The sequence below is a fragment of the Euleptes europaea genome, chromosome 5, assembly GCF_029931775.1.
Source record: "Euleptes europaea isolate rEulEur1 chromosome 5, rEulEur1.hap1, whole genome shotgun sequence".
Classification (NCBI taxonomy): domain Eukaryota; kingdom Metazoa; phylum Chordata; class Lepidosauria; order Squamata; family Sphaerodactylidae; genus Euleptes; species Euleptes europaea.
In genome coordinates this window covers 91,523,480-91,548,650 of record NC_079316.1, presented here as the reverse complement: position 1 = coordinate 91,548,650, position 25,171 = coordinate 91,523,480, and the positions used below count along the sequence as shown (strand labels likewise).

The 25,171-nt window shown below is 43.4% G+C and overlaps 1 protein-coding gene across 1 annotated transcript in view; it reads left to right on the top strand.

Annotated features, from left to right (window-relative positions):
- Positions 1–18,368, top strand: part of LOC130478009 (prosaposin-like) — a 60,333-nt gene extending 41,965 nt beyond the window's left edge. The window contains exons 5-14 of the mRNA XM_056850118.1: positions 597–779; positions 3,090–3,233; positions 4,242–4,307; positions 9,028–9,144; positions 12,693–12,788; positions 13,687–13,870; positions 14,001–14,185; positions 15,559–15,639; positions 16,735–16,836; positions 18,213–18,368. Of these exons, the coding sequence (XP_056706096.1) occupies positions 597–779; positions 3,090–3,233; positions 4,242–4,307; positions 9,028–9,144; positions 12,693–12,788; positions 13,687–13,870; positions 14,001–14,185; positions 15,559–15,639; positions 16,735–16,836; positions 18,213–18,248 (1,194 nt within the window). The 3' untranslated portion in view covers positions 18,249–18,368. The remainder of the gene's footprint in view (positions 1–596; positions 780–3,089; positions 3,234–4,241; positions 4,308–9,027; positions 9,145–12,692; positions 12,789–13,686; positions 13,871–14,000; positions 14,186–15,558; positions 15,640–16,734; positions 16,837–18,212) is intronic.
- Positions 18,369–25,171: the final 6,803 nt, after the last annotated feature.

Here is a 25,171-nt window from a genome sequence, read left to right as displayed (position 1 = left end):
TGGTTTTATTCATCTGTCCAGAAAATATTTTTTACTCTATTATTTGAAACATTCTTATTTATAACCTGTACTGATTGCCTTATAATATCCTTTGATATTTTTTTTGAATAACCAGAATCGCCCAAGAAAGTTAAGCTTGTTGCAGTATAAAGATTTCTTCCAACAAGGAGTTTTGTGGTCATTTAAGTTAAAAACAGTTTTATGGGAACCTGCCTTGTGCTTATCATGGAATGTTGCCAAGTGCTCTAGGTGGATCTGGAGCCAGTTTTTAGTAGACTGAAAGTCCCAAGACCAACCTTTATTTTCTTCCACAGTTGCCTCTGTCTGGCCAAGCAGGTATTGCAGATTTTGAAGCTGTAAAATAATCTGTAAAACCTGTTTGACCAAAGGTGGTAGTGAGATGAGAGGGTGCGCCACAGGAAACAAATTCTCTGCTCTACCACTTTCAGGGGGTTTTTTTTGGTGCGGGGGAAATCATCTGTCTCCAACAACTTCACATTGGAAAAAAATGGAGCCTTGCATGGACAGTATTGTGTATAAACTTGCATATACTGGTGATGTCATGGAAAACTTTGTCTCTCTATTGCTCTCTCTAGAATAGGCCTGAAATAGTGTGCATCGCTTTCAGGATTTGCAATGCGAAAGAAACCCCCCAAGGAGCTCTGAAGTTCCAGAAGCCATTGGAGCCCAATGGAGAGCCTGAACTGGACTTCCCCCAAATTACGTCTCCTTTCATAGCTAATGTGCCTCTTCTCCTTTATCCTCAAGAGGAGACTCAGGTGAGGATGCAATGTGGGCTTGATCGACTCCTCCATCCAAAACTCTGTGCACAGGAGGTAGGAAGGAATGGCCTTTAGAAGTAGGGTTGCCAATCTCCAAGTACTAGCTGGAGATCTCCTGCTATTACAACTGATATCCAGCTGATAGAGGTCACTTCACCTGGAGAAAATGGCTGCTTTGGCAATTGGACTCTATGGCATTGAAGTCCCTCCCCTCCCCAAACCCGTCCTCCTCAGGCTCCACCCCAAAAACCTCCCGCCGGTGGTGAAGAGGGACCTGGCAACCCTAGAAGGGATGGGGGGGGGGCTTCATAGGGTTGCCATTTGCCCAGTGGCAATGGGCAATCTCCTGCCCCCATTCTCAGGCTCCTTCCCTTGCTAAATTTAGTGGCAGGAGAAAAAATAGGGGAGGGGAATGATGTTGATGGTGATGCTGTAGGAATTAATGTGTAATTGAGAAAGACCATTAAACTGTATGAGAAAGACCATAGTGATTGATAGGGTTGCCAGCCTCCAGGTATTTGAGAGAAAAAATAGTACTAGGCAAATAATTATGCAAACATAAATAGTTTAGTGACAAGTGAAAAGTGCAAACGTAACACACAAAGACAAACGGGTTGTACTGTCAAGCAGCAAACAAGACAACTATTTACACAAGCTTAGCTTCCAACAGGAGCCAACATATAACTCTTTTTCAATTGTCTTAGTGGTCCTGCAGGACTCTCTATATCATACAGTCTCTGAAATAGACAAAAGTGACTGCAGAAGATGTCTATTTCAGAGACTGTATGATATAGAGAGTCCTGCGGGACCACTAAGACAATTGAAAAAGAGTTATATGTTGGCTCCTGTTGGGAGCTAAGCTTGTGTAAATAGTTGTCTTGTTTGCTGCTTGACAGTACAACCCGTTTGTCTTTGTGTGTTACGTTTGCACTTTTCACTTGTCACTAAACTATTTATGTTTGCATAATTATTTGCCTAGTACTATTTTTCTCTCTCAAGTTGTTTGGTTAGTACTAAGTGCCTATTTCTCTAGCCTCCAGGTATTAGCTGGAGATCTGTTATTACAACTGATCTCCAACTGAAAGAGATCAGTTTACCTGGAGAAAATAGCCACTTTGGCAATTGGACTCCATGGCATTGAAGCCCCTCACCTCCCCAAACCCCACCCTCCTCAGGCTCCGCTCCCAAAACCTCTTGCCAGTGGCAAAGAGGCAACCCTAGTGATTGATAGAATTCCAACAGCATCACCCAGAAGTGGCATCACAGCCAACAGCCCTCCACCCAGAAGTGATGTCAGTTCCTCCATCCTGCTCTTAGAATTTCCTGAATCCTTACAGTCGAGACAGTAGAGATTGCGGGAATTCCTAGAGTGGCTTGGAGGAAGCAACATCACCACCTTCAACTCCACCCTCCCTAAGCACTGCCCCCCAGCTCTCCCAAACATTTGCTGGAGCAGGGCTGGCAAGCCCCCCAGCTCTCTGTCCATTGCTTCTAGGTTTTTTCTCCCATTATCAGATCCAGGATGAGAGAAAAAGGGCTGAAGGCAGGAGATGGGAGGAAAGAATTCCCATCACCCACATACCCCTTTTGGATGCTAAAGTTAGGTTCCTGTGCCCTGCTTTGTATGTGAATGGGGCAGACATATGACCATCAAACAGCATGACTGACCCAACTGCATCTAATTTAGACCTATGCTACACAATGTATTACATGGGAATGGGCCTTTATATTTTCAGCAGGGACAGGCAATTGCATTTTGTAAGTGGGATAAACATTGCTAGCCTATGGGGGGAATCCCTGATACAGAACTTGCACCTCCCCTGCCTGAAGCACTGTGCATAAGCTCTCATGCTGCTTCTGGCATGGCTAAACGCCTTGTGTAAGCTCACATAAATACATGCTCTTTGTGCAAATAGCCATGGCCTAGGGTTGCCAACCTCCAGGTGGGAGTTGGAGATTACAACTGATTGCCATCAGCCAAAGCTAGCCATGGTAGGGGGTGGTAGGCAGGGAATGTTATTACATATTGGAGCACCCATTTCTTGATTTTTACTGGCCATGAGAAGAGAATAGAACATACTGCATCCAGTCCACTGTGAAAAATAGCAAGCAGGCAGAATATTTGAGTGGTAGAATTTGGGCAAGATGGCAGCATCCTGTCTCGGTTTCCTCCCTTATCAAACCTTTACCTTTAAACAGGCTCCACAGACACAACATTTTTTCTCCTTTTTAACAGGGAAACTTGTGCCACATTATTTTCTAAGCAGATGTTTTCTTCATTTTCTCACCTTATGTTTGTTCTGGCAGGAGAGAGGAGATTCCTGCAGAGAGTGCGAAAAGGTAGTCGCTGATATGAAGGAAGCCATGAAGAGCAGTCCCTTCTTTGTTCAGTCCTTAGCTGCTTATGCCAAACAACACTGTGAAAATCTGGGGTCTGCCTTGGCTGATGAGGTAATGGGGTTACTGTGTCACTCAAGTGATAAAGCAATATTTAACATGCCAACATAGCCAGGAGCTTTCTAAGACATTTGGTTGGTGTCTGGTGGCAATTGCTGATGTCCCTGTCTGAAGACTTCACATCGGCACCAGAATGGAAGGAGGCCAGAACGTGTTGTTTTACCAACAATAGGACTGCATAATATTTCTTATTTCTAATCACTGTGCAATAACTGCATTTCTACAATGTGTTGTCTCTCCTATCTCATGGTGGTGGTAGTGGTGGTAGTGCCATCAAGTCACAGCTGACTAATGGTGCCCTTGTATATTTTTCAAGGCATTTGCCAACCATAACCAGGCAAATGCTACCCTAGTAGCAGTAGAACTGGTTCTGTTCCTGCTCTTCACTCATCTCTTGCTACAGTGTGTGTGGGGGTCCTCAGTTGGAGGAGGAATTCTAGCAGATTTGCAACCCCTCCACTGGGAGATGTTCCCTTTCAGCAATGGAAATAAATCATAGAACCCAACCAAATGATTTTTAAAGTCAGAGCAGAACATTTCCAGCCTGTGTCTGCACAAGTCATTCTCCTTTAGTGATAGTGTATATCACACAGGTTTGGCCTAGCAGTTACAAGAACATGATAATGGAAGTTGTTGGTTCAGATCTCATCTCTTGTGGCATTAAGCAAGCTACTTTCAGCGCACATACACACCCCATCTTCAATATGGGAATAATAACACTGTTCTATTCTACAGGTCTATTGTAAACATTACTGTGATAATGAATGTAAACTGCTTTGAATGCTTGAAGTGCTATAGAAATGCCAAGTATTATTATACTCTGTATCTTTGATCACAATGCTATGACAAGCCAGTCAAAATACAATGCAGTTTGAGGAAACTTGCCCATTCAGGAGTGCATGTAGAATTTTCTACAGTATGGCATCAGTGACTACATGTATAGTGGAGATGACTGGCTGGTGCTTATGGTTAGTAATTGGTGGAATTGTTTTTCTTCCCTAGTGTAAGAAGTACGTCTTTGAATATGCACATGTTTTTATCCAGCTGCTGACAGAATCCTTGGTAAGTGTGGTTCTTTGCTTATTTAATTAAAACATTATCCTGCCATTCTACTAAAAACTATGCTGCCATTCTACTAAAAAATTATCCTACCATTATAAGGCATTCAGAATCTTACAATAAAACTCAACGCTCTAAATCAATGACATCCAAAGATGTAACAGAAGGAGCACTAAAACAATTGAGAAAGAAGCAGTTGTCTTTGGTCAATATGTGATTAAAAATATAAGTAAACAGGGTACACTCTGCCTGAAGCCAGGCAAGTTTGACTGGAGAGGAACTTCTGTCCCTGGGGTGCCATCACAGAAAAGGCCCTTTTTACAATGTCTACCTGCTTAACCTCTGTAATGGAAAACTTCTCAAGCATACAAGTTTCTTGGCTTTCTGCAGGCTGTTTGAAGACAGCACAGTCACTCTGGCTGAATTTCATGGCAGTACCTAGTAAACTTCAGGATGTGACATCACCCCATGGGTCAGTAATGACCCGGTGCTTGCACAGGGGACTACCTTTATCTACCTTTACAGTCATAAAATGGAAAAAAATTGTATTATTTTGAATGCTGTTAGGTATTCTAGAGAGCTGATTGCTATTCATAGATGCAATTGACATAGGAAATAATGAGATTTAGATAACTATGGATTGTACAACAGATATATAGTGCCTGGGAGGAATTGTGGAAGGGGTGGAATAATTTGGAAATCCCACTCCCAGGTCCAAAAAGCTCACTCCAGGGGCTTCTCTTAAGCCTTGCCCCTTTTCTCCTTTAACCAACTATCAACTGTTAATTTACAAAGTCATATTTCCTGATTCAGATTCAGATTGTTTATTTACGGCCCTTAGCCAGATAAAACTAGAAACATGGACTAAAATATTCTTACAAACAAAGAATTGCAGTCCGAGTCTTATAACACTTAAAAAGAGAAATTACAGCCGAGACACATCTGCCAATTGGGCTAAGAGACTGTTCTATGGCATCGAATTTTCATTGCTGCTGAGCAAATTTCGCAACCTGTAAAGTGATTGAAGGATTATCCCCTTGTAGGAGCAACTCAATCCTTTCTCCTGCCCTGTCAGGTCCCATTCTCAATAAGAGGGGCTCAATACTCTTAGAACGGGGCAATGTGTAAAAATTACAGTTCAGGAGGGTGTTCTCAATAGTTTCTAAGTCCCCTGATTTACAGGGGCAAAATCTCTCCTCCCTCGGTATCTTCTTAAATTTTCCCTCTAGCATAGCAGAGGGTAGTCATATTTCCTGAATTCTTGGAGAATCCCCAGAGCCTGTAGAGATGCCTAGATTGTCTGTGGGATGCCCCATGGTGCAGCTTTTATCAACCTAACTAGGGATCAGACTCTTTACAAATAGATGGAAAGTATTTGGAAAGATAACAAATAACTAATTCATGGTAAAGTTTGCAATGCAATCCTAAACCATGCAATCCTAAACAGTATTATGTCTGAGCCAGTCAACTTCAGTGGATTTTGAAGGGTATAGTTCGGTTTAGGGCTGCATGGCTAACACTGACCTCTTGATTTTATGTTTGGCCATTTATACAGGGCTGTTTCCCCACGGTCACCCCCGCCGACGGCTCTGATGCTTCATTTTGATTATGTATGCCTTTCCCAACTGTCAGAGGTCGCCTTGTGCTCCAAGTGCGTTTCCACGCGTTCTGCCCAGGTTTTCTGTATTCTGGCTCAAACAGCATCTGGAAAACATGGGCAAAACTCGTGGAAACGCACAGGGAGCCCGAGGCAGCCTGATGGGTGTAAAAGGCATGCATAATCAAAACGAAGCATCAGAACACAGTGGGGTGACCTTGAGGGAAACAGCCCTGAATAAATGGTCTTTGCCTGACATGCCTTCCAGCATTTAGCTATCTGTATGCAAGAGGTTAAAGTTTCTCCCACTGATCCTGAAGTTCTCATCACCTTGCCCCCAGAATATAACCCACAATGATAATTGTAGCAAAGCCAGATAAGAACCCGCTGGCACTTTAAAAACGAACGTGAAAAGTGGCCTTAAGTTTGCTTGAGCTAGAATGTCTGATGCAGCCTGGAGTGTTTCCACTCGGGATCCTGGCTTTGGCCCATGGATTTCCAGTCACTGATGCAGATCCCAAGGCACATGTATTGTATAATGATATGTTATTATTTACAAATAGTAAAGAATCCAATTAATGTCTGAGTATCAATGCAGTACTATAGTGGATCAATTTTTCCCTGTTGGAATAGGCAGCACCTTCTTTGCTATTAAGGAAGATTCACACCTTCCAAGGGTGGTGTTTTAATCACTGTTGAAAAAGCATAGGATAATCTGACACCATCCTATGTAAATTCACAAGGGAATAGGTGCATAGTTAAACCATAATATAGTGAAAATGGGTGCTAATTTTTTAAGGATGGGCTAGCCTGTAGAATTTACTCTCGGGATTCTAATGGTTTTAACTGTTGTCTCTTTCTTTCCTCTTGCCCCTTTTGTCGCTGATCACAGGACCAGGTATGTGAGAATATTGCCTTGTAATTGTGTTTTGGTTTTCTCTCACGGGAATCCTTGAGCTGCATCATCCTGTAGGCTGGACAAACCACTGCAGCCCTCTTTGACAGAAGGACATGGGACCCTGGGAGTTTCATGAATGGAGCTCCCAGGTTTTATTCGATTTACTTGTAGGTTGAGGGAGGCTGAAAGTTGCTTATAAAGACAGGTTATGGTATCATTCCTGCTCCTACTGCTAAATGCAGAGGTGAAAGCATCAACGGACGTCATGGGGTGGGGGTTATGATGAGCACTCTCCAAGGGCCCCACTGAAGTTTCCTCCTTGCAAGATGAAGTTTCCTGTCCTTCCACTAACTGCCTGCCTGGAACGACCACCACCACCACCGGCCCTAGCTGAACATTTCATAAGTCACAGCCCTCCTTATGCTGACAGCACATTAAAACTTAATTGGAAGGAAACGTTCTAATTATTTTAAGCAAACAAAAAAGCACCAGAGCAAAGTAATTAAGTGTGCCGATTCAGTTAATGTATCTGAATAGTTTACTTCTACTATAGAATTGTGTGTGTGTGTGTGTGTGTGTGTATGTGTGTGTGTGTGTGTGTAAAGTGTTGTCAAGTCGCAGCCAACTTATGGCGACCCCTTCTGGGGTTTTCAAGGCAAGAGGCTATAGAATTGGGGGTTGGCTTTTACAGAACTCCAGTAGAGAATGCAGGATTCTGCCCCAGCACACCACCTTGCTTGAGAAAAATGGTGCAGATTAAAAACGGGTCCTCTGGATTCAGGTTTTCCCAGTCACTAGGCACATTCATTGTATTGTAAATTCCAAATGAAACTCAGTGGATCACACAATGTTCTTAGGGGTAAGAAAATATGATCGGCTTCAAGCTATGTCCACTCAAAGGGAACCTGTAGAACAGAGGGTGATCTGGCATGCCATTTACCCCATAATCCCCACTGACTGCAGATGTCACACTTAAGTTTGCAGTTAAGTGAAAAGCTTATTGCCCCTCACCTAACAAACTAGGATCTTAAAACAACCAGATTTAGAAACTGGGGGGAGGGACTAATTCTAGTTAACCTGTACACCTGCTTTCTTATGTAACAGGTAACCAAAGTTAGTATTTAGCTGCAGTTCTTAGCATGAGAAGGGGGCGGAGTGTGACACGTGTACAAGCCCAGCAATGAGGCAGATTCATGCAGATTTTTTTTTTTTAAAAAAACCAAACCACCTGAAGGCCTCAATATATGTTTTAATGTCTAGACCAAGTCCCTTGGGCAAGATTGGCCCTATATCCTTCCACAACAGACCCATGCCTCTTACAAAAAGGAGAGGAGTCTAGATTGGACGCTTAGTTTCGTGTCTGTTTTAAAAGTCATGTTAAAAAATGCCCGGGTCAAATGTGCATTCTAGGGAAAAAAATAAGCAAGTCACATAAGTTCTCGAGTTGCTGATTGGCACATGGTTCTTTTTTTAGTGATTCTGCCTCTGGTTCTGTTTGAAGGGAGGGGGGCCGAGAGGGTGGTGGGGCAGTCTGTAGCAGTTGGAGCTGACGGTTGAGCACTGTGTTCACCCGCTGTGGCATGCTTTCGGCTTTTCCAGAGGGGGCAGAGAGAGTTTGGGGCGAAGGACTGTGGTTGGTGTCACCTCAAGAACTGGACGACCTCTATTTATCCAGAAATTCTGAGGGAAAGAGCCAAAGGGGGGGAAAGGGGAGCTGTTTGCATATTTAGGCGGATTAGTGTTCCTTTATTAAGACCCTGCTTTCAAAACAAGAAGGGGTGAGACATTTGTTGTCATGTGGTAATAGTTTTCCTTTTCCTGTTAATTCAGATCTCTTCTTGGGTTTGTTTTAGATTTAATTGGGATTATTGAGATTATTCCTGTTATTCCAATTCCTATATATTGACTTGCCTGTGATGTGAATAAAAACCCTGAACACTTTAGATCAGCGGTACTCAAGGTGGGAACCAACTACCAACCACAATCCCCACCTGGCAAGGACCTTGCCCACTTTCCTGAAACAGGTGCCACATTAGGGAACAGGGCACAGAAGAGCCATGGGTGCGTCCTGAGTGCCACTGCATGAGTACCACTGCTTTACACTAAAGAATTGATCTGTATTTGGGTCACCTACATGTCAAAATATGTTCAGAGAACACATATGCACACCCTGTGCGTGTTAAGTTAAAGTAGCATGAGACACTGAAGTTTGGAATCGTTTCCCCTCCTTTTAGCAACCAAAGGCTATTTGCACTGAAGCGGGATTCTGCAACTCTGCACAGTCTCAACCTATTCATACTTTGGTGTCAAACGACCACCTTCATGAATTGTATGCAGCGCTGGCTGAAGAGGTAAGAGTAATGAACCTTCCAACCACTCTGACTAGGAAACAGAGGATCCTAGAGAGCTATTTGCATATGAAGTGTGGTAGAATTGCCACTGAATTTTACCTAAAGCAAAATCCAGAGCAAATTTGGATTCTCCTGCTTGGGTAAAACATCAGAGAAATTTTGAGAGAAGCAAAATGAGTTTTGATAAAATTAATTTCTTAGTATGGTTCTGCACATCTCTAGAATTCTATCTAATGCAAAAGTCAAGGCGAATGTAGAGGTTCCTTCACAGGCCAAACATCTAAGGAGGTTTTGATAAGACTAATGAAGTTTCTCTGAAAGCAGGAGTTGCACATTTCCTTAGCAAATGAGTTTCCGGATGCCTTATCCGTACAAGATAAATTTCCCATTGACTTTAAAAGGGAATGTGTTGGATGCTGCTCTTTCATTGTGTGTGTGTGTGTGGGCGGACTGTCTCAAAGAAAGAGTCAGCAAAGTTGAGCATGCTTCGATTCATTTCAGTGAGCAACATTTAAGTATGCACTTGCTTCTGCTGAAATTAGCCAGGGACTCAGGCCATTTATGCTTTGGAGGGCTTGCCGCTCTGCAGATGCACGGTTTTCTGATCCGAATGTTCTAAACCCTATGCATGGGGGCTTATTGCCCCAAAGAATTTCTAGGAGTAGCAAGAGTAAATTCCATCAATGAAGAAATCACCATGAAAATGTGGACCGTCAGAGGGGCGCTGATGTCCAGCAGGTCCCGAGCCACAGCAGCCATCGCCCAATGCCCCTTGTTGGCTTTTGGGGCCCTCCTCCCCTCAGCTGTTTGGCACTATGGTTGCCCAGGCCGGGGAGAGCACTGCCGGGCGTGTTCTTGTGGCAGCGTGTGTTGGGGCTTGCCCAGCTGAAACTGACCAGAGAAACCAGAGAGGATGCCTATGAGGCAGGGGGCAGGGGGAACAGGCAGCAGTGGCGGCCATGGAATGGGAAGTCTCCAGCAAGGAGCACAGTAGGGTTTTTTTTTGTTTTATTTTTAAAACAGCATTGCAAAACAAACAAAAAACCTCCAATGCTGTGGCTTCCCACTGGAGGCTTCCTGCCCCATGGCTGCCACCGCTGTCTCACCTGCCTGCCCATACGTCACCAGCCCCCACCAGCCCAGCAGTGGGATTCTTTCATTTGATTTTCATAGTTCCCAGAGATGTTAACACGCTGCTGAAACTGACCTGAGAGGACGCCTATGGGGGGGTGGGGGTGGAAGCCAGCTCCCTTCCCAAGATCTTAACACTCCTGACCAAAATGGTTTCTCTGGGAGGGCTTGGATGAGGGCAGGACGAGCAAGAAAGGGCGGGGGAAGAGAAAACCAAAGTTGAGATTATTTACGGAAATTGCTTCGATTAACTTCACTTTGGGATAGAGGCAGAATTTAAATTAATTATAAAACAGGTCCCTGAAACTGCAGGACAAGTAAGTGCAGCCACGAAGTCACTTCTGAAGGTCAGAAAAATCATGAATAACTCAAAAGCCCTGAAGCACTCCTATGGGGATTGCATGGCTAATAACCAAGTATAAAAGGCCTCAAAGCCCTTCATTTTGGGTAGATTATGCCAAGTCTATTTCAGAAGATGTCCAGAAGTACCGTGATCTATTAAAGTAACTTTTTTTTTATAAATGTCTGTCTGCAAATGATCTCTGTCTGCCTTGAAGGCTACAACTAATATTTTGGAATAAAGCTTACTGTCTCCGCTGATGCAGGGACAGTCCCTGGAGCTCTCGTGCACTTCAGTTTTCCTGATTTTTCAGGCCATGTCCAAGAAAAGCATCAGTTTTAGGGTGACAAGAAGGAGTTTACCTTCACCTTGTTCCCTCTCTTGGTCCTCCCAGGCACCTCTCCCTTCTCTCTCTGCCCCTTGGAGGCCAGGCCGATCCCTGCCACGTGGTCAGGTGAGGGGTGGGGGCTGCAAGATTCCAGGGATCCTTCTTTGGTCCCAGCCACGGGAAGGCAGAGCAGAGGGTGCAGCTGGGCCAGCCCCACCTGGCCACAGTTGAGAGAGTGGCCCTCCCCCTCAAGCCCACCAAAGGCACCTCCAGACTTGCACTGCCGAGTGGTCTCTGGTGAGCTACCAGTGGTTTGGGCAACATAATGCTACATTTGTATTTTATTTTTTATTTGTATTTTTGTATTTTATTTTTTGATAAAACACTAATATTTTAGTGTTTTATCAATAAATAGCACTGGAAAACAAACAAACACTGTGGCTTCCTGGTAGAGGCTTCCTTCCCACGGCTGCCACTACTGCATCAGTTGTCCTCCTCCCGCCACCTCCCAGACCCTGCCTCCTCATGCTGCTCCTCTCCCTGGGTTATGCTGCTCACCCTTGCCAGCTCTCTTCTTGCTCTGGGGGTGCCGCAGTGCCCATGTGAGAGAGCGGGCAGGAGAGGAAAGGAGAAGCAGAACGGAGGGCTCTGAAACTGGGGGCACTTGTGTGAATCTGAAAAGCAGCCTGAAAAAGTTTCAGCATTGAGTGTTAAAATCTTGGAGCATGTGGGGGGTGGGGGGGAGAGAAAAAGACAAAGGTTAACCCCTCCTGAAATAAAACATGTCTACGATTTTCCTTTCTTTGCGCATCTCTGATTTGTTTTTGCAAACAATCCTCTCGCAAAGTCTTCTGTTCCATGGCTAAAAAGGTAAAGGTCCCCTGTGCAAGCACCGGGTCATTCCTGACCCATGGGCTGATGTCACATCCCGACGTTTCCTAGGCAGACTTTGTTTGCGAGGTGGTTTGCCAGTGCCTTCCCCAGTCATCTTCCCTTTACCCCCAGCAAGCTGGGTACTCATTTGAACGACCTTGGAAGGATGGGAGGCTGAGTCAACCTTGAGCCGGCTACCTGAAACCAACTTCCGTCGGGATCAAACTCAGGTCATGAGCAGAGCTTGGACTGCAGTACTGCAACTTACCACTCTGTGCCATGGGGCTCCATGGCTACTGCCTTTCTATGGCTATTGCATTAAAAAAAATCAAATGCAAGAATCCTGCAGCAGGGCTGACTGGGGTTGGTGACATATTTTTTAAAAAAACTTACAGCCAATTACATAGTAGCGTTTTCAGGGGGGAGGGACTCTGGCAGTCCGCATTTTCACTGGTGATTTCTTCATTTTAGAATTTTGCTCCTGGTGCTCCTGGAAATTCTTCTGGGCTATAGACCCCCATGCATAGGGTTTTGATCATTCAGATCAGAAAACTGTGCAGCTAGAGCCCAGCAAATCCAACACACATTTCCTCTGCATAAATGGCCGATGTGTTACATCATTGAGGGAAACCAGTCAGTTTTAAAGGGAGGCAGTATTTCCTTAAAAGGTGTATGCTTTCAAACTCTTCAAAGATAATCTCTGAAAAACTGCCCAAAGCGGAAGGAACAAAAACACCCTTTGATGCTACTGCTGTTTATGAAAATTTTGCTTTCAGTTTAGCCTTAATAAATAAGATTTGCCTATACTATTGTTGCTTATTTTTTCATTTTAAAGAAAGGGGTGTTTAATTAATTTTTAAAACATGCATCTTGCAGCAAGCTCTAAGGCAAGAAGATCCCTTTTTGGTGTGTGGCATGTGCAAGAAAATGGTTGAGGCAGCAGAGAATCTGCTGGAGAACAATGTGACAGAAGTAAGTAAGGTTGAAAAGGCATCTGTTGGTCTGGAGGGCCAGGCCCAGGGGACTCCACCTCCCCCTTCTTTTTTTTGAAGCCTGAACCATTGTCATTACACTAGAAGAGGGGATAAGAGTATTGAATTGTACCATACATACATTTTCTCATTGCTTCCATTTTGGGGATATTACTCACAGACTGCCTTCAGCAAAGACTTTTATTTTAGCGAGCATTTGGTATGGAAACACAGCTGAGTTAAGGATGTCCGGACACAAAGGGGGACAGGGATATGCAGGGGGGGAAAAGGAACATAATTTGAGGAGACCAAACCAGTTAATGGTTAGAATGTTAAACTGGGATCTGGAGATTTAGGTTCAAGTCCTAACTGCCATGAATTTCACTAGTGAATCTGGCTCTGTCACATTTTCAACCTATCTCTTAGGGTTCTTCTGAGGATAAAAGGGGTATAGGAGGCATTAAATATGCTGAGCTCCTTCAAGGAACAGTGGGATACAGTGGGAAGTAGTATGCCCCAATTTTTCTCCGACTATCTTTTTTCACCTCTGCATAACAAACTGCATCTGTCAAAATACCTACTCTTAGACAATATTCATGCGTATTGGCTTGTTAAATGGCTTTGTTTTTAATATCGTGGTGATTTTAATTGTAAACCGCCTTGCACAATGCTCTGAAGAGGTGGCATAGAAATATCCTAAATAAATAAATAAGGCCTCCTGACCATCTTTGCTTCTTGCTACTGTAGCTGGGGTTTTTAGATCAGTCGCAACTCTTCTACCTTGATTATTTGTGAAGGACGAGATTGCTGTCCTTCCCCAAGGTGCAGCATTTGCACCGCATTCCTAGGTAATTTTTCCATTTCCTTCTGCCATATATTGTTCTGCTTTTATGTTCCAGGAGGAAATAGTCCGTGGAATGATGAAAATCTGCTATGTGCTGCCTCATGAGCTCTTAGCTGAGTGCAAGGACTTCGTTGACTCCTATGGGAAGGCTGTTGTTGTTATGCTCCTAGATGCAACTAAACCTGAAGCTGTGTGTATCATGCTACGATTCTGCCCCAAAGACATCTCTTTGCTCACTGGTAGGTCCTTCATATGACGTACTCATCTTTTCTTGGCATGATGTCACATTTTTGTGGCTTGGGGTGAAGGTATTGACAGGTGCGTTTCCCAGGCTGCAAAACTCTCCAACGGTTTCTTGTTTCTCCTCAGAGATGTTAGCTCTGCAGCAGCTAGCGAACTACCTTGCGAAATATAATGACAGTGAATTCTGCCATGTATGTACAATTCTCATTAAATATGTTGATGAGACACTGGAGAGGAATGAAACACAGGCACACATTGGAACTGTGCTTTCTAGAGGCTGCCAATTGCTGCCAGAAGCTTTGGTGTATCCGGTAAGTATGTTACATTATTATGAGAGAATATAAGGGCTGCAGAGCTGGGGAACTTGGGTAGGGGGAGGATGTACAGCTCTCCTTTCCCCCATTCTCTTACTACTGTACTAGTATAAAAATATATTTCTGTGGCACACATACATATGCTTATCCTGGGAGCAAGTGGTGAAGGATGCTATTTCCTTAAAATACTCTTAATATGAGGCCCAAGCTACACATTACATTTTACACATGTTCGCCTCGGGACTTGCAGCAGGACTTCAGCCGCGAGTTCTGTGTAGGAACTCACTTCTAAAGTGCCGCAGAGCCCTGATTCATGGAGCACAGTGTGTAAAAGGAGGGCTCCAGCCTTTCCCCTTTGCCATTTGCCTGACACAAAATGGCCCTGGGGGGTTTATTTGCCCCATTATGGGGCTGCATGTGCACTGAAACTTAGCATGTTCAGCCTCCCCCCAGGGCCTATAACATGCACCGAGGGCCATTTCGAATTGAAAAAAAGGCATGTGGAGGAAGACTGGGGGGCCATTCTTCCCCCCACACCATGGTCCCAATCTGAATCAGATTGTTACAGTGCTTTAGAACCTGCACTTTAGAACCTGCTGCCAATCCCCATTAGGATCATGTGTTAAATGTAACATGTAGTTTGGGCGTGAGATAATCTGTAACAGATCTTGGTTCCTTTTAGAGTTGCCATTGAGTTTTGCCTAAAGTGAAATTTCAAGATGAATTTTGAGGTTCCCACTTGAATAACAAATTCAATGAGAACTGAGAAAGTCAAAAAGAGTTTGGATAAGGCTGGTGACATTTCTTCGCAGGATTCTGCATGTTCCTAGGAATTCAGCTATGGAAACAAAGGTTTATTCCTATGACCCCCAAACATGGCACCCACCAATATGTTTTCTGGCACCCACTTTCTTCCCTAAAGCAATAAGCCAACTCTAGCTTTCCTCTGCTTCACTGGAGCAGATGTGCTTCTTTGGTCAGTTGTTGTTTGTGAATCCTTGTGTGTGCCTGTATTTATGCTCCCTTGTTGCTATTTTGCTATGCCAATAAAGGTGTCTGATTCTGAATCAGATGTGCTTCAGCAGAGCCCAGGAGGCATCACCTTTGTGTCTGCAGGGAACAACCATTGGGAATGGTTCTCTCCATCCCAGGAGAAAACTTGGCTTGGAGCTTCCCAACATTTTGTGATTGGTCTCAGCACCCATGGTAGAAATGTTGCGGTGGTGCCCCCCTACCTGTTCTCAAAATTCCACAGGCTCAAGAAGAAAAAGATTGGGGGACTTCCCAGTTTAAAAAATAGACTCTGTTCCTCTCAGTTTGCTGCATGTAGCAAAGGACTGACCGCCCCCCTTTTTTTTGCTTTGTTACAGTGTGATCAGCTTGTGGAGCAATATGAACCAGCTGCCGTCCGCCTTCTGATTCAGGTCATGGAACCAACCTTTGTATGCACTGTAAGTGATGTCATAAAGGTAGTTTACACTCAGTGGAGAGAAGCAGTTTAGTTCTTGGAGTTTAGCCAGGCTTCCAAACCCTGTGAAGTGATGAGTAGATTCTGTTGTTCTACGTAGGTGAAAGGAATAAAACAACCATATTTCTTTGCCATAATCAAAATGTAAGAGTGTAGATGAAAGTGTTGGGCTGATTTTTCTGTTTCTATGGGGATGTTTGACCTACACCAAGAAATCTGCTTTGGCATAAAAGAAATAGCCAGTGGTTGGGTAACTTCAGCACTGTAGTAAAGCTGCTTCTTGCAGGATCTTCTTTTGTCTAAACTACATACTCCATCTTATATTGGAGGGACTAAAACAATCTCATCAGATCTCAGAATGTGTGTGGGGTTGGTCCTGGTTAGTACATGGATGGGAGACCACCAAGGAAGTTCAGGGTTGCCACTCAGAGGCAGGTAATGTCAAACCACCTCTGAATGTCTCTTGCCTTGAAAACCACCTCTGAATGTCTCTTGCCTTGAATGTCTCTGGCACTTACAAACACACACACACACACACAAACATATATCATGGCAACCCAAAAAGCAATCTATGATGTTGTAATGACCTGTCTGCCTTTGGTACGGGTTCAATAATGGATAAAAGCTTGTCAGATCACACAGCTCTTTAAAAGGTGTGATGCTGTACACCGCTTGCAGAATTAGAGGGAGATTGTGAACTTGGTTTACCAATCTGGGTGTTGGGCAACAGCTATGTGGAATGGCAGCAGTGCTGAATATAGCCAAAGAAACAGAAAGCAGAACCATAAACCATTAAATTCCTGGCCAGGAGTGATATTACTTCAGAACAGCCTGCCTGTGTGCCTTCTTGTTTCCCATCTGCTGTATCTGTATATTTGCAGATGAATGGCTATTACAAAAATGGCACAAATTTTTAGTATTCACTCTCCTCACAAGGAAACTGACCCTGTAAAGTTGTTGTGGAACTTTCTACTACTTAGAGAATTGGGAAACAACATGAAGTTGAAGGAGAGTAGGAAGAGCAGAACTGAATAGATGTAATTGCCATTTTTATGCTATCTGCTCTTTCACCACATAGAAAATAGGAGCCTGTCCTGAATCCCGTCTTTTGGGCATGCAAGCCTGTGCCCGGGGCCCTTCCTACTGGTGCCTGAACACAGAGACTGCAGCTCAGTGCCAGGTAAGTAGGAAGAGATTTCCCAAGGAATAAAGGAGTATTGAATGTGCTATGCAATAAAACAGAAGGGGCAAAAAACAACAACAATTATTGGACCTGCTTGAAGATTGACTGGATGATATCAATGAAACAAAGCCAAGGCAGAGAGAAACAAAGGGCAAAATCAAATATCAAATTACCTATACTCATTGATTTGTAAGCAGGATTCCTTTGTGGAGCAAGGGTGCTGAGCTCATAGCATTCCTTGAAACTCTCCTTTAACTTCCTATGGCTTGAATAAGCCACACTGACCCAGCAATATCTTTCAAGAATGAGTGCTCTAACTGGTACACTGAGCTTCCCCACATGAAATGGCTTCCCCATTAATTTTAAAGGAATAGCCAATCTCTCCAACCCCTCGGGATGATTCCCAGAGAGTTAATTTGTGTAAAAATAGGAGCAAGTAATTTACTCCACCAGACTGGGTCAACAAATAATAGTTCTGAGGAGATCAGATCCGGACCTGGGGCTTTGTTGGGTTTTAGTTGTTTTATTAAGGGGACAATCTCATCAGGTGTTACTGTGGGCCAAGGTTCCAATTGGGTGCTATAAAAGTTTACGGGATGATTGTCTAAAGAGGAGTCTGCATAAAGTGAAGCAAAATATTGAGTCCAGTTTGACTCAGAAATGGAATTGGACATACTAACTTCTATGTTTTGATTAGCATTTATAATGCTCCAGAATAGCCTTGAGTCATTGCTATTGGCAGCTGAGATTAGGAGTTCCCAGTCTTTATGATAGCCAATCTTGCAATGAACATTCCTTTATACATCTGGAGTAGTTTCCTGCATTGAAAAAGAAGATCCATGTGCACGTTAGAATGGCATGGAACAATAGACTAAGGCAAGTATGCTTAAAATTATATGTCCATAACAGTTGAGCCACACGGTTACATTGCTCTGTAAAGATCTGGAACAATTTGTCCCATTAATGTCAAATGAGATGGGCCTTGAGGCAGCTTTAGTTGCACACATTCAGTAGTCCCATAACTATGATGTGCCTTTACATAAAACACATCCATTCAGTTCAATGGGGCCTGGACAAAAACTGTAAGGCACGTCTGGATGCCTGTTTGTATCCGTTTCAGCTGTGCATGTGAAAGCCTGCTTTGCTATACAAATGTCTCACTGGATAACAGCACATGTAATTTAAACTAAATGATTAATTAAAAGGAAAATTAATGGACCATAAATCTCACTAATTGTCAGACAATCAGCCAACCCTTGAAATTCTAATGCATCTTGAGGTTCCTGGCCCCTTTGGCATATTTTGTGTCATCAGTTGTGATATGAATAGTGGAAACGGCCTTTCCTTCACTAGTCCTCTTATTTTTCTTACAGGCCACTGAATACTGCAGACGTCACATATGGAACTAGAAGAAGCCTGTTCAGTGGGTGAACATTGCTTTTGTTTGAAATCCTGGGATTTGGTGGGGTTGAGAAAGAGAGATATCTAAAGCTTGGAAGGACCCCATATTTCTTTTCTACCTTTGGTTTCATTTGGCTCCCCACTGGATGTTTGCACTGCTCAAGGGGGAAAGAATCTCTTTGTATTCTTTGTTAATGATGCTGTAAAACACCATACATTTAGTTTCATCTTTTTGAGCTATGGTGAAGAAGGGATGGAGGTGGAGGGTAGAATGTGTGGCATGCATTCAGGGAGGTGATAATTTCTACATAACATGTTTTAATGTGAACAAATTGCCTTATTATTAATTCTAACCCCCCCCCAACAAAACATTAACTATGATAACATGCTGAGAGCCCACAAGGAATCATGAGAGATGGGAATCATTTAGACCTCCCTACCCCACCCCGCCAATCTCCTCCTAGTTTATGGCCATTTTCACACCATTCACTTATAGCAAATTATCCTCTTGGGTGTTTTGCAAGGTTTGGCAGCGTATCCAAAATTTCTGTCTGCATGTCGCCTCTTTTGCCATTGTATTTGTTCTACCAGATAAAGTTTTTACCCTGTCCACACTTTCCTGAAAAAGAACAATGTGTTCTTTCCCCCCCGTGGGAGCATGGTGTCATTTGTAACATTGCAGGGCACTCCCCCCTCTTCCCTTCTTTGCTTTTGTTGTTGCGCATGCATTCTAATGATGGTGTGATGGTGTGTTGAGACTGGCTGCCGTCTCACTGGATTCCTTTTTTGAATTGTTTATTGTATCACGTTGCCATTTTTCAATGTAATTCTTGTATCACATTGCCATTTTGAGAATCACCACATTTTCACGGCATGTAAAAAGGTCAATTTTCTCAAAATGGATGCCACGACCCTAACCACAATCTCCATGCTGGCACATTCCACCACCACCCCAAACAATCACAGAGTCGCCAGCCTCTCCGGTATTACATTTGCGCTCTTGATGGATGGCAGCCTACAGAGTTCATTTTTAAGCATTTCTCTCCCTTCAGTCTCCGAGGATAAAACCTGGCCATAGGATTGTTTTATGTGGAAACAACATCACAGAAGAAATCATGGCCATGCCCCCTTCACAATCTGACGGTGATAATGTCACAATTTCCAGCGGTGAAAATGTAATGAGCAACGAGATGCATGGACAGGAAATAAGATAATCAGCGAGGGGGTGTTAGTCAAAATACAATTAATTTTTTTTAAAAAAGAGCAGAGGAAATGGGAGGGAGAGGAGAATGCTGTCCTTGGAATTGTTTGGTGTGGGAACCATAACAGGGAACGCTACATCATACTCCTTTCATGGGTTCTGTCTCCTACGAAATGGAGTAAGCAGCAAAATCAACTAGGGGGGTTAGTCCAATACTCCCAAGGTCCTTCACAAGTTGAAATACATTAAATTAAAATAAATTAAAAGCAGGGAAATGGTTGGCGGGCAGGGAGGGGGAAGGGAAGGGAAATGGGCAACAAAGTGGGTGTGGACAATGGAGAGGTGGAGAAATGACTGGCGTCCCAAACTTGTCCCCATCTCAGGGGAAGTTGTCTTGGAAACAGAGTAAAGGGAAACATCATCATATAGGTGTTGGTTGAAAACACAGATTAAACGGTTGGAAAATGTATCCTATACCAAACGTAGGGGAAATGGTGTGGACACAAAAAGATAAAACGTTTCATTAAATGTTACAAATAATTAGTGCGGAAATGGCCTATCTCCCCAACTTTCTCCCCTTTAACTGACTCTCAACTGCATATTTAAGCACGGCTTTTTGAATTTTTGTTTTTGTTAACTTAAAAGATTAGATAATATTTTTCTGCATATTTTGGGAGTTTGTAGAAATCCATATATGTGTTTGGATGGCCTACTTTTGCTGCTTTTGGGATCATAACAGAGACAAGTCACTTTAATATTAATATAATATAGTTCCCTTGGAAAATATTCTGAAGAGTTGCCTGGAAAGAATGAATTGTTGCTGTGATTGTACATGTGAAGTGTGTGTGTGTGTGTGTGTGTGTGTGTGTGTGAGTCACTACTTTTATTTGGAGGGCTTAAATATGGAATTGTTGCTGTGATTGTACATGTGAAGTGTGTGTGTGTGTGTGTGTGTGTGTGAGTCACTACTTTTATTTGGAGGGCTTAAATATGGATTCAGCCTTTTTTCTTTGGGATGCATGCACATGTTTGCTCCAACTCTAGTCACCCCCAAATAAAGATGTACACTTCCTGCTGTATCAAAACTGTGTGCAGCCACTCCCGTATGCATGGTGAACTACACCACATGGGGACACATTTACACTGAATGCATGTGTGTTCCCTTACATAGATCTCATAGCCTGACTGAGGTGATTAGGTAGCCTGGGCTTTAGATTAATTAGGACAGATTTTTTCCAGTTGCAATAAGTCTGTTCAAGCTTCTAAAAAAGATGTGTATTTAAAAAAAAACCATCAAGGTAATGAGCAATTACTGTTCCTTTTCGATGTTGAGCAGCAAACAAAAGAGCAGGTGTTTCATTTGGTTTTCTTCTGTAAAGTAGGAGAAGTGGCAAATCCTCAGCAGACCAACCACCAAGTATTAAGCAGTATTACCTACATTCTAGGATTAATATTTTGTGTAGGACTTATTGGTACCTGTTTAAAAAAACAAATTCCACTGGCTTAATTTATTACAACTGGCAATTTCAGAGACATGCAGAAGGATAGCCTCTAAAAGATATCACTATAAGATAACACATTTGTTGGTAAGCACTGAACATATGAATCTATTAGGTGCGTAGAAGAGAGAGTTTAGTAGTCATAGCTTGTCAATGAGATAGTAATGCAGTAGTGGAAAAAAATTGCCGTTCACTGAAATTCCCTCTTCTGCACAGCTATTAAGATACAAAAGCCTGTTCTTTGAGGCTGTGTTCCATTGCCTATATGGGGGGCATACTCTAATCTTTTTTGTATCTTTGCATTTTCCCTATTTAGGGTTTGTCTGATATATAAACTTGCAATCCACCCCCCTTGCTCAATATACATGGTGAGCACACATGCAATTGCTCTTATAAGAACATTATCTTCAGCATTTTACCGAAGCTCCTGTAATTACAAAACATTAAAGAATGATTATGGACTTCTTCTCTGCACTTGTTTTTGTTAAACTGTATATTAGGGTCTTAAATACTTTTAAAAGGCTACTGTCTTTATGTCTAACACATTGATCCCTCAGCCCAGGGGTGCAGTAGTGCCCACCAATGTGTTTCCAGGCGCCCACTTGCTTCCTCAGTCTTGGGGACAAAATCAAAAGGTCTTGAGTGGTACAGAAAAACAAGCAAACAAGGAGCTCTGGTGTCTCCTTGCCAGCTGGGTAGGAGCCATAAATACAGACTTCCCTAAGCTGCGGGGCTTGGACCCCCTCCTGTCGCCCGCACAGCTAGCAAATCCTCCCCTTTCTTTGGAAACAGCATCTCTTTCCCAAAGCAGAGAGCACTCCTGGCTTTCCCCCAGCTCCTTCTTGCAGCAGGTTCTTAAGAAGAAAGAGCCCAGGAGGCCTCCTCCGTGAATCTGCAGGAAGCTGCAGTTGAAAGCAGCTGCCTTGGAGGACGCTTAGAATCAAAGTATCAAAGAAGAGGAAGGGGAAGAGGAAGAAGAGTTGTTTTTTTTATATGCCGACTTTCTCTACCATTTAAGGAAGACTCAAACTGGCTTACACTCCCCTTCCCCTCCCTACAACAGACAACCTGTGAGGTAGGTGGGGCTGAGAGAGTGTGACTAGCCCAAGGTCAGCCAGCTGGCTTCATGTGTAGGAGTGGCGAAACAAATCCAGTTCACCAGATCAACGTCCGCCACTCATGTGGAGGAGTAGGGAATCAAACCCGGTCCTCCAGATCACCGTTCCAAACCACCACTCTTAACCAACTACACCACACTGGCTGTCATAGAGTCAGAATGGGCCATACAGGCCATCTAGTCCAACCTCCTGCTCAATGCAGGATCAGCCTAGAGCATCCCTGACATGTGTTTGTCCAGCCTTATCTAGGAACCTCCCAACATTTTGTAGTGGCTTGTCCAACTGAGGTAGTCATTTGGCAATTGGCTCCACCCTATGACACTCATTTGGTGGTTAACTGCTCACTTCCCTTTCTCAAAGTTCTAAGTGTGCCCACAATCTCAGAAACTGGCTAGGGTGTGGTTGAACTGTGGCTAAGGCATGGCTAATGTGTGGCTAGTGTGGCAGCTAAACCATAGTTACAGTGAGACTAATGCATGGCTAAAATGAGAGCCAGAGTGATGTATTGGTTAAGGTGTTGGACTAGGATCTGGGAAACCCATGTTTGAATCCTAACTCTGCCATGGAAACGTGCTGGGCGATCTTGGGCCAGTCACACACTCTCAGCATCGACCCTAGCAAGTATTTGGATGGAAGACGTCCAAGGAATACCAGGGTCGTGACATGTAGGCAATCGCAAACCACCTCTGCATGTCTCTTGCCTTGAAAAGTCAGCTGTGACTTGACAGCCAAAAAAAAGGTGTTGTTAATGTGTGTCTGAAGCATGGCTGAAGTGGCTAATGCATGGCTGAACCGCAGGTAATGAGTAAGTGTGGCCAGGTTATGCAGTGTGGCTGGATTGTAGCTAACGTGTGGCTAGCTTGTGGTTGGAGTATGTTTAGTACGTGGTTGGAATGAGGTTAATGCATGGTTAGAGTGCAGTTAAATTGCTGAACAGTTGGAGTGTGGCTGATGCATGGTTCAAGTGTGGCTATTGTACAGCTAATGCATGATTAATGTGCGGTTCAAGTAAAGCTGAAACATGGCTAAAATGTTGCTGAAACATGGGTGGGGCATGGCTAATGTATGGCAGGTACTGTGTCACTAATGCATGCTTAGTGTATGGCTAATGTGTGGTTGGAGTGTGGTTAATGCACAGCTAATGCATGGCTAAAATGTGGATAGTGTATTGCTACAGTGTGACCAATGTGTAGACGAAGCATGGCTAAGTGTGGGTGAATTGCAGCGGTGTGGCTATAACCACACTCCAGCCATGCTTTAGCCATGTAATTAATGTGCCTGGGGTGTGGCAAAAGGGCAGTTAATGTGTGGCTGAAGCATGAGTGATGTGGTTAATGCATGGTTAAGGTGTGGTTCAGCTGTATTCAACATGTTGTTACAGTGTGGCCAAGGTTTGCCTGATGCAAAACTGAAGTGTGGCTGAACGATAGCTAAAGGATGGCTGAATTGCAGCTAACATGGTTAAAGTGAGAATAGTGAGTCCTTAAAGCGTGGATATGTCTTTGGTTTAAAATCACAAGCCTGAGAACTGTGCAACAAACTATATATGTGCAGCCAAGGTTGGGACTATTTTTTAACGAAAAGCTCAGAGCACGGCGGAAGGGGGGGGGGACGGTACTTCATAGGAAAGAAGTTAAGTATTTGCTAGGTCCAAGCAAGACTTAAAGATATTTGATTGTGGACTGTGGATAAAACGACAGCATGGAATTTGACATCTGGAGAATATAATTGTTTAGCTTGTAAAAGCAGATTTCTAATCCATGGTTGCAGAGAATGTTTTGGAAAACATGGCAGTGAAAACCCGGAATTCAGAAGAAGAAGAGAGGCTTTCATTAGTCAGGAAGTGAAGCCACAATTAAGAGAAAGTTAAGCACATTCCATCCCCATTAAAATCAATGGGACTCCACTAACTATGCTCAAATTTGTCTTGATGGCATCTTAAGGCTTCAGTAGCCTACACAGTTCATGGTCTGCTTCTCGTGTCTTTGTCCTTATCTCTAACAGTGCTACTAGGCATCTGAATCTTCATGTCTTGCTTCTCCTTTGCTACATTCTTTTGGCACCCTCCTAGTTTGGCAAACCCTTTGAAACCCTGAATCATGAAAGTGGAATGATGTAAAGGTTGCTTAATTTGCATAATTTATTCAAACGAAAGAATTTTTATCTCTATTTTGTGCATCATAAACACAGCCCTGAATAAGGCACACTTATAATTCCCCTCCTTGATGGTTCTATGGAAAGGGAATGTACATGCTGGTACACTGATGAGCACAGCTATTGCTCCGATTTCTCTGCTCGTAAGGGAATGCACTGGAAACAATGCTTAAGTCAAGAACATCTGTGTGATAATTAGGGTAGAAAAGATAAAACACAGATTAACCAAATTCATGAATAGTGTATTTCTGGTTCTTTTGACAGACCATTCCAAAAACTCTCAACAATTTACTGTTTGAAACCAAAATAATTTAAAAAAAAAATTACACACAAACACTCTACATTCAGAACCCGAATTAATGTCACTCTGTTTGTTGTGTTGCTGTGGTGTTTTGGTAAGCCAGCAAAATGGAGAAATGGCTTCAGGGTTGTTGTTTTCCCTTCTGGAAAAGTGACAACTCAGATTAATGCCAAACATTTATGGGGCTTCCTGAAGTTAATCACCTGTGTGAATTGATAGTCCCAGGGTCATTTTAGCTACATCCGGTTGGCAGCCATCTTTCCCCTCCACCCTGGTAGAATAAGTTCCTGGTCCATGGCTGGTGGCAAACATAATGATGTAATCCAGGACGGGATGGGGAGCCGAGTCAACTCCGCTAATGGGACATGGCACCATGATTATTGCAATTCTAGCCTTAGGTTTATACCTCAGGACCTCCCACACATCTCTTTTTAACACTTTATATTTAAAAATAAAATTTTTTAAAAATTATGAGCATAATGATGTGAGTGCCTGGCAAAAGCAAACAGTCCTGAGAACCTCCCCCGCCCTGGGGCTAGGCTCCCCAAGGCTGCCGTAACAAAACAGTTGGCTATCTTGGCCAGATTTATTCTGGGACAGGTGATGGCCTGGCACGGACTACCTCGGGCCCTGGATTTTTTCCCCTGCCATACTTGTC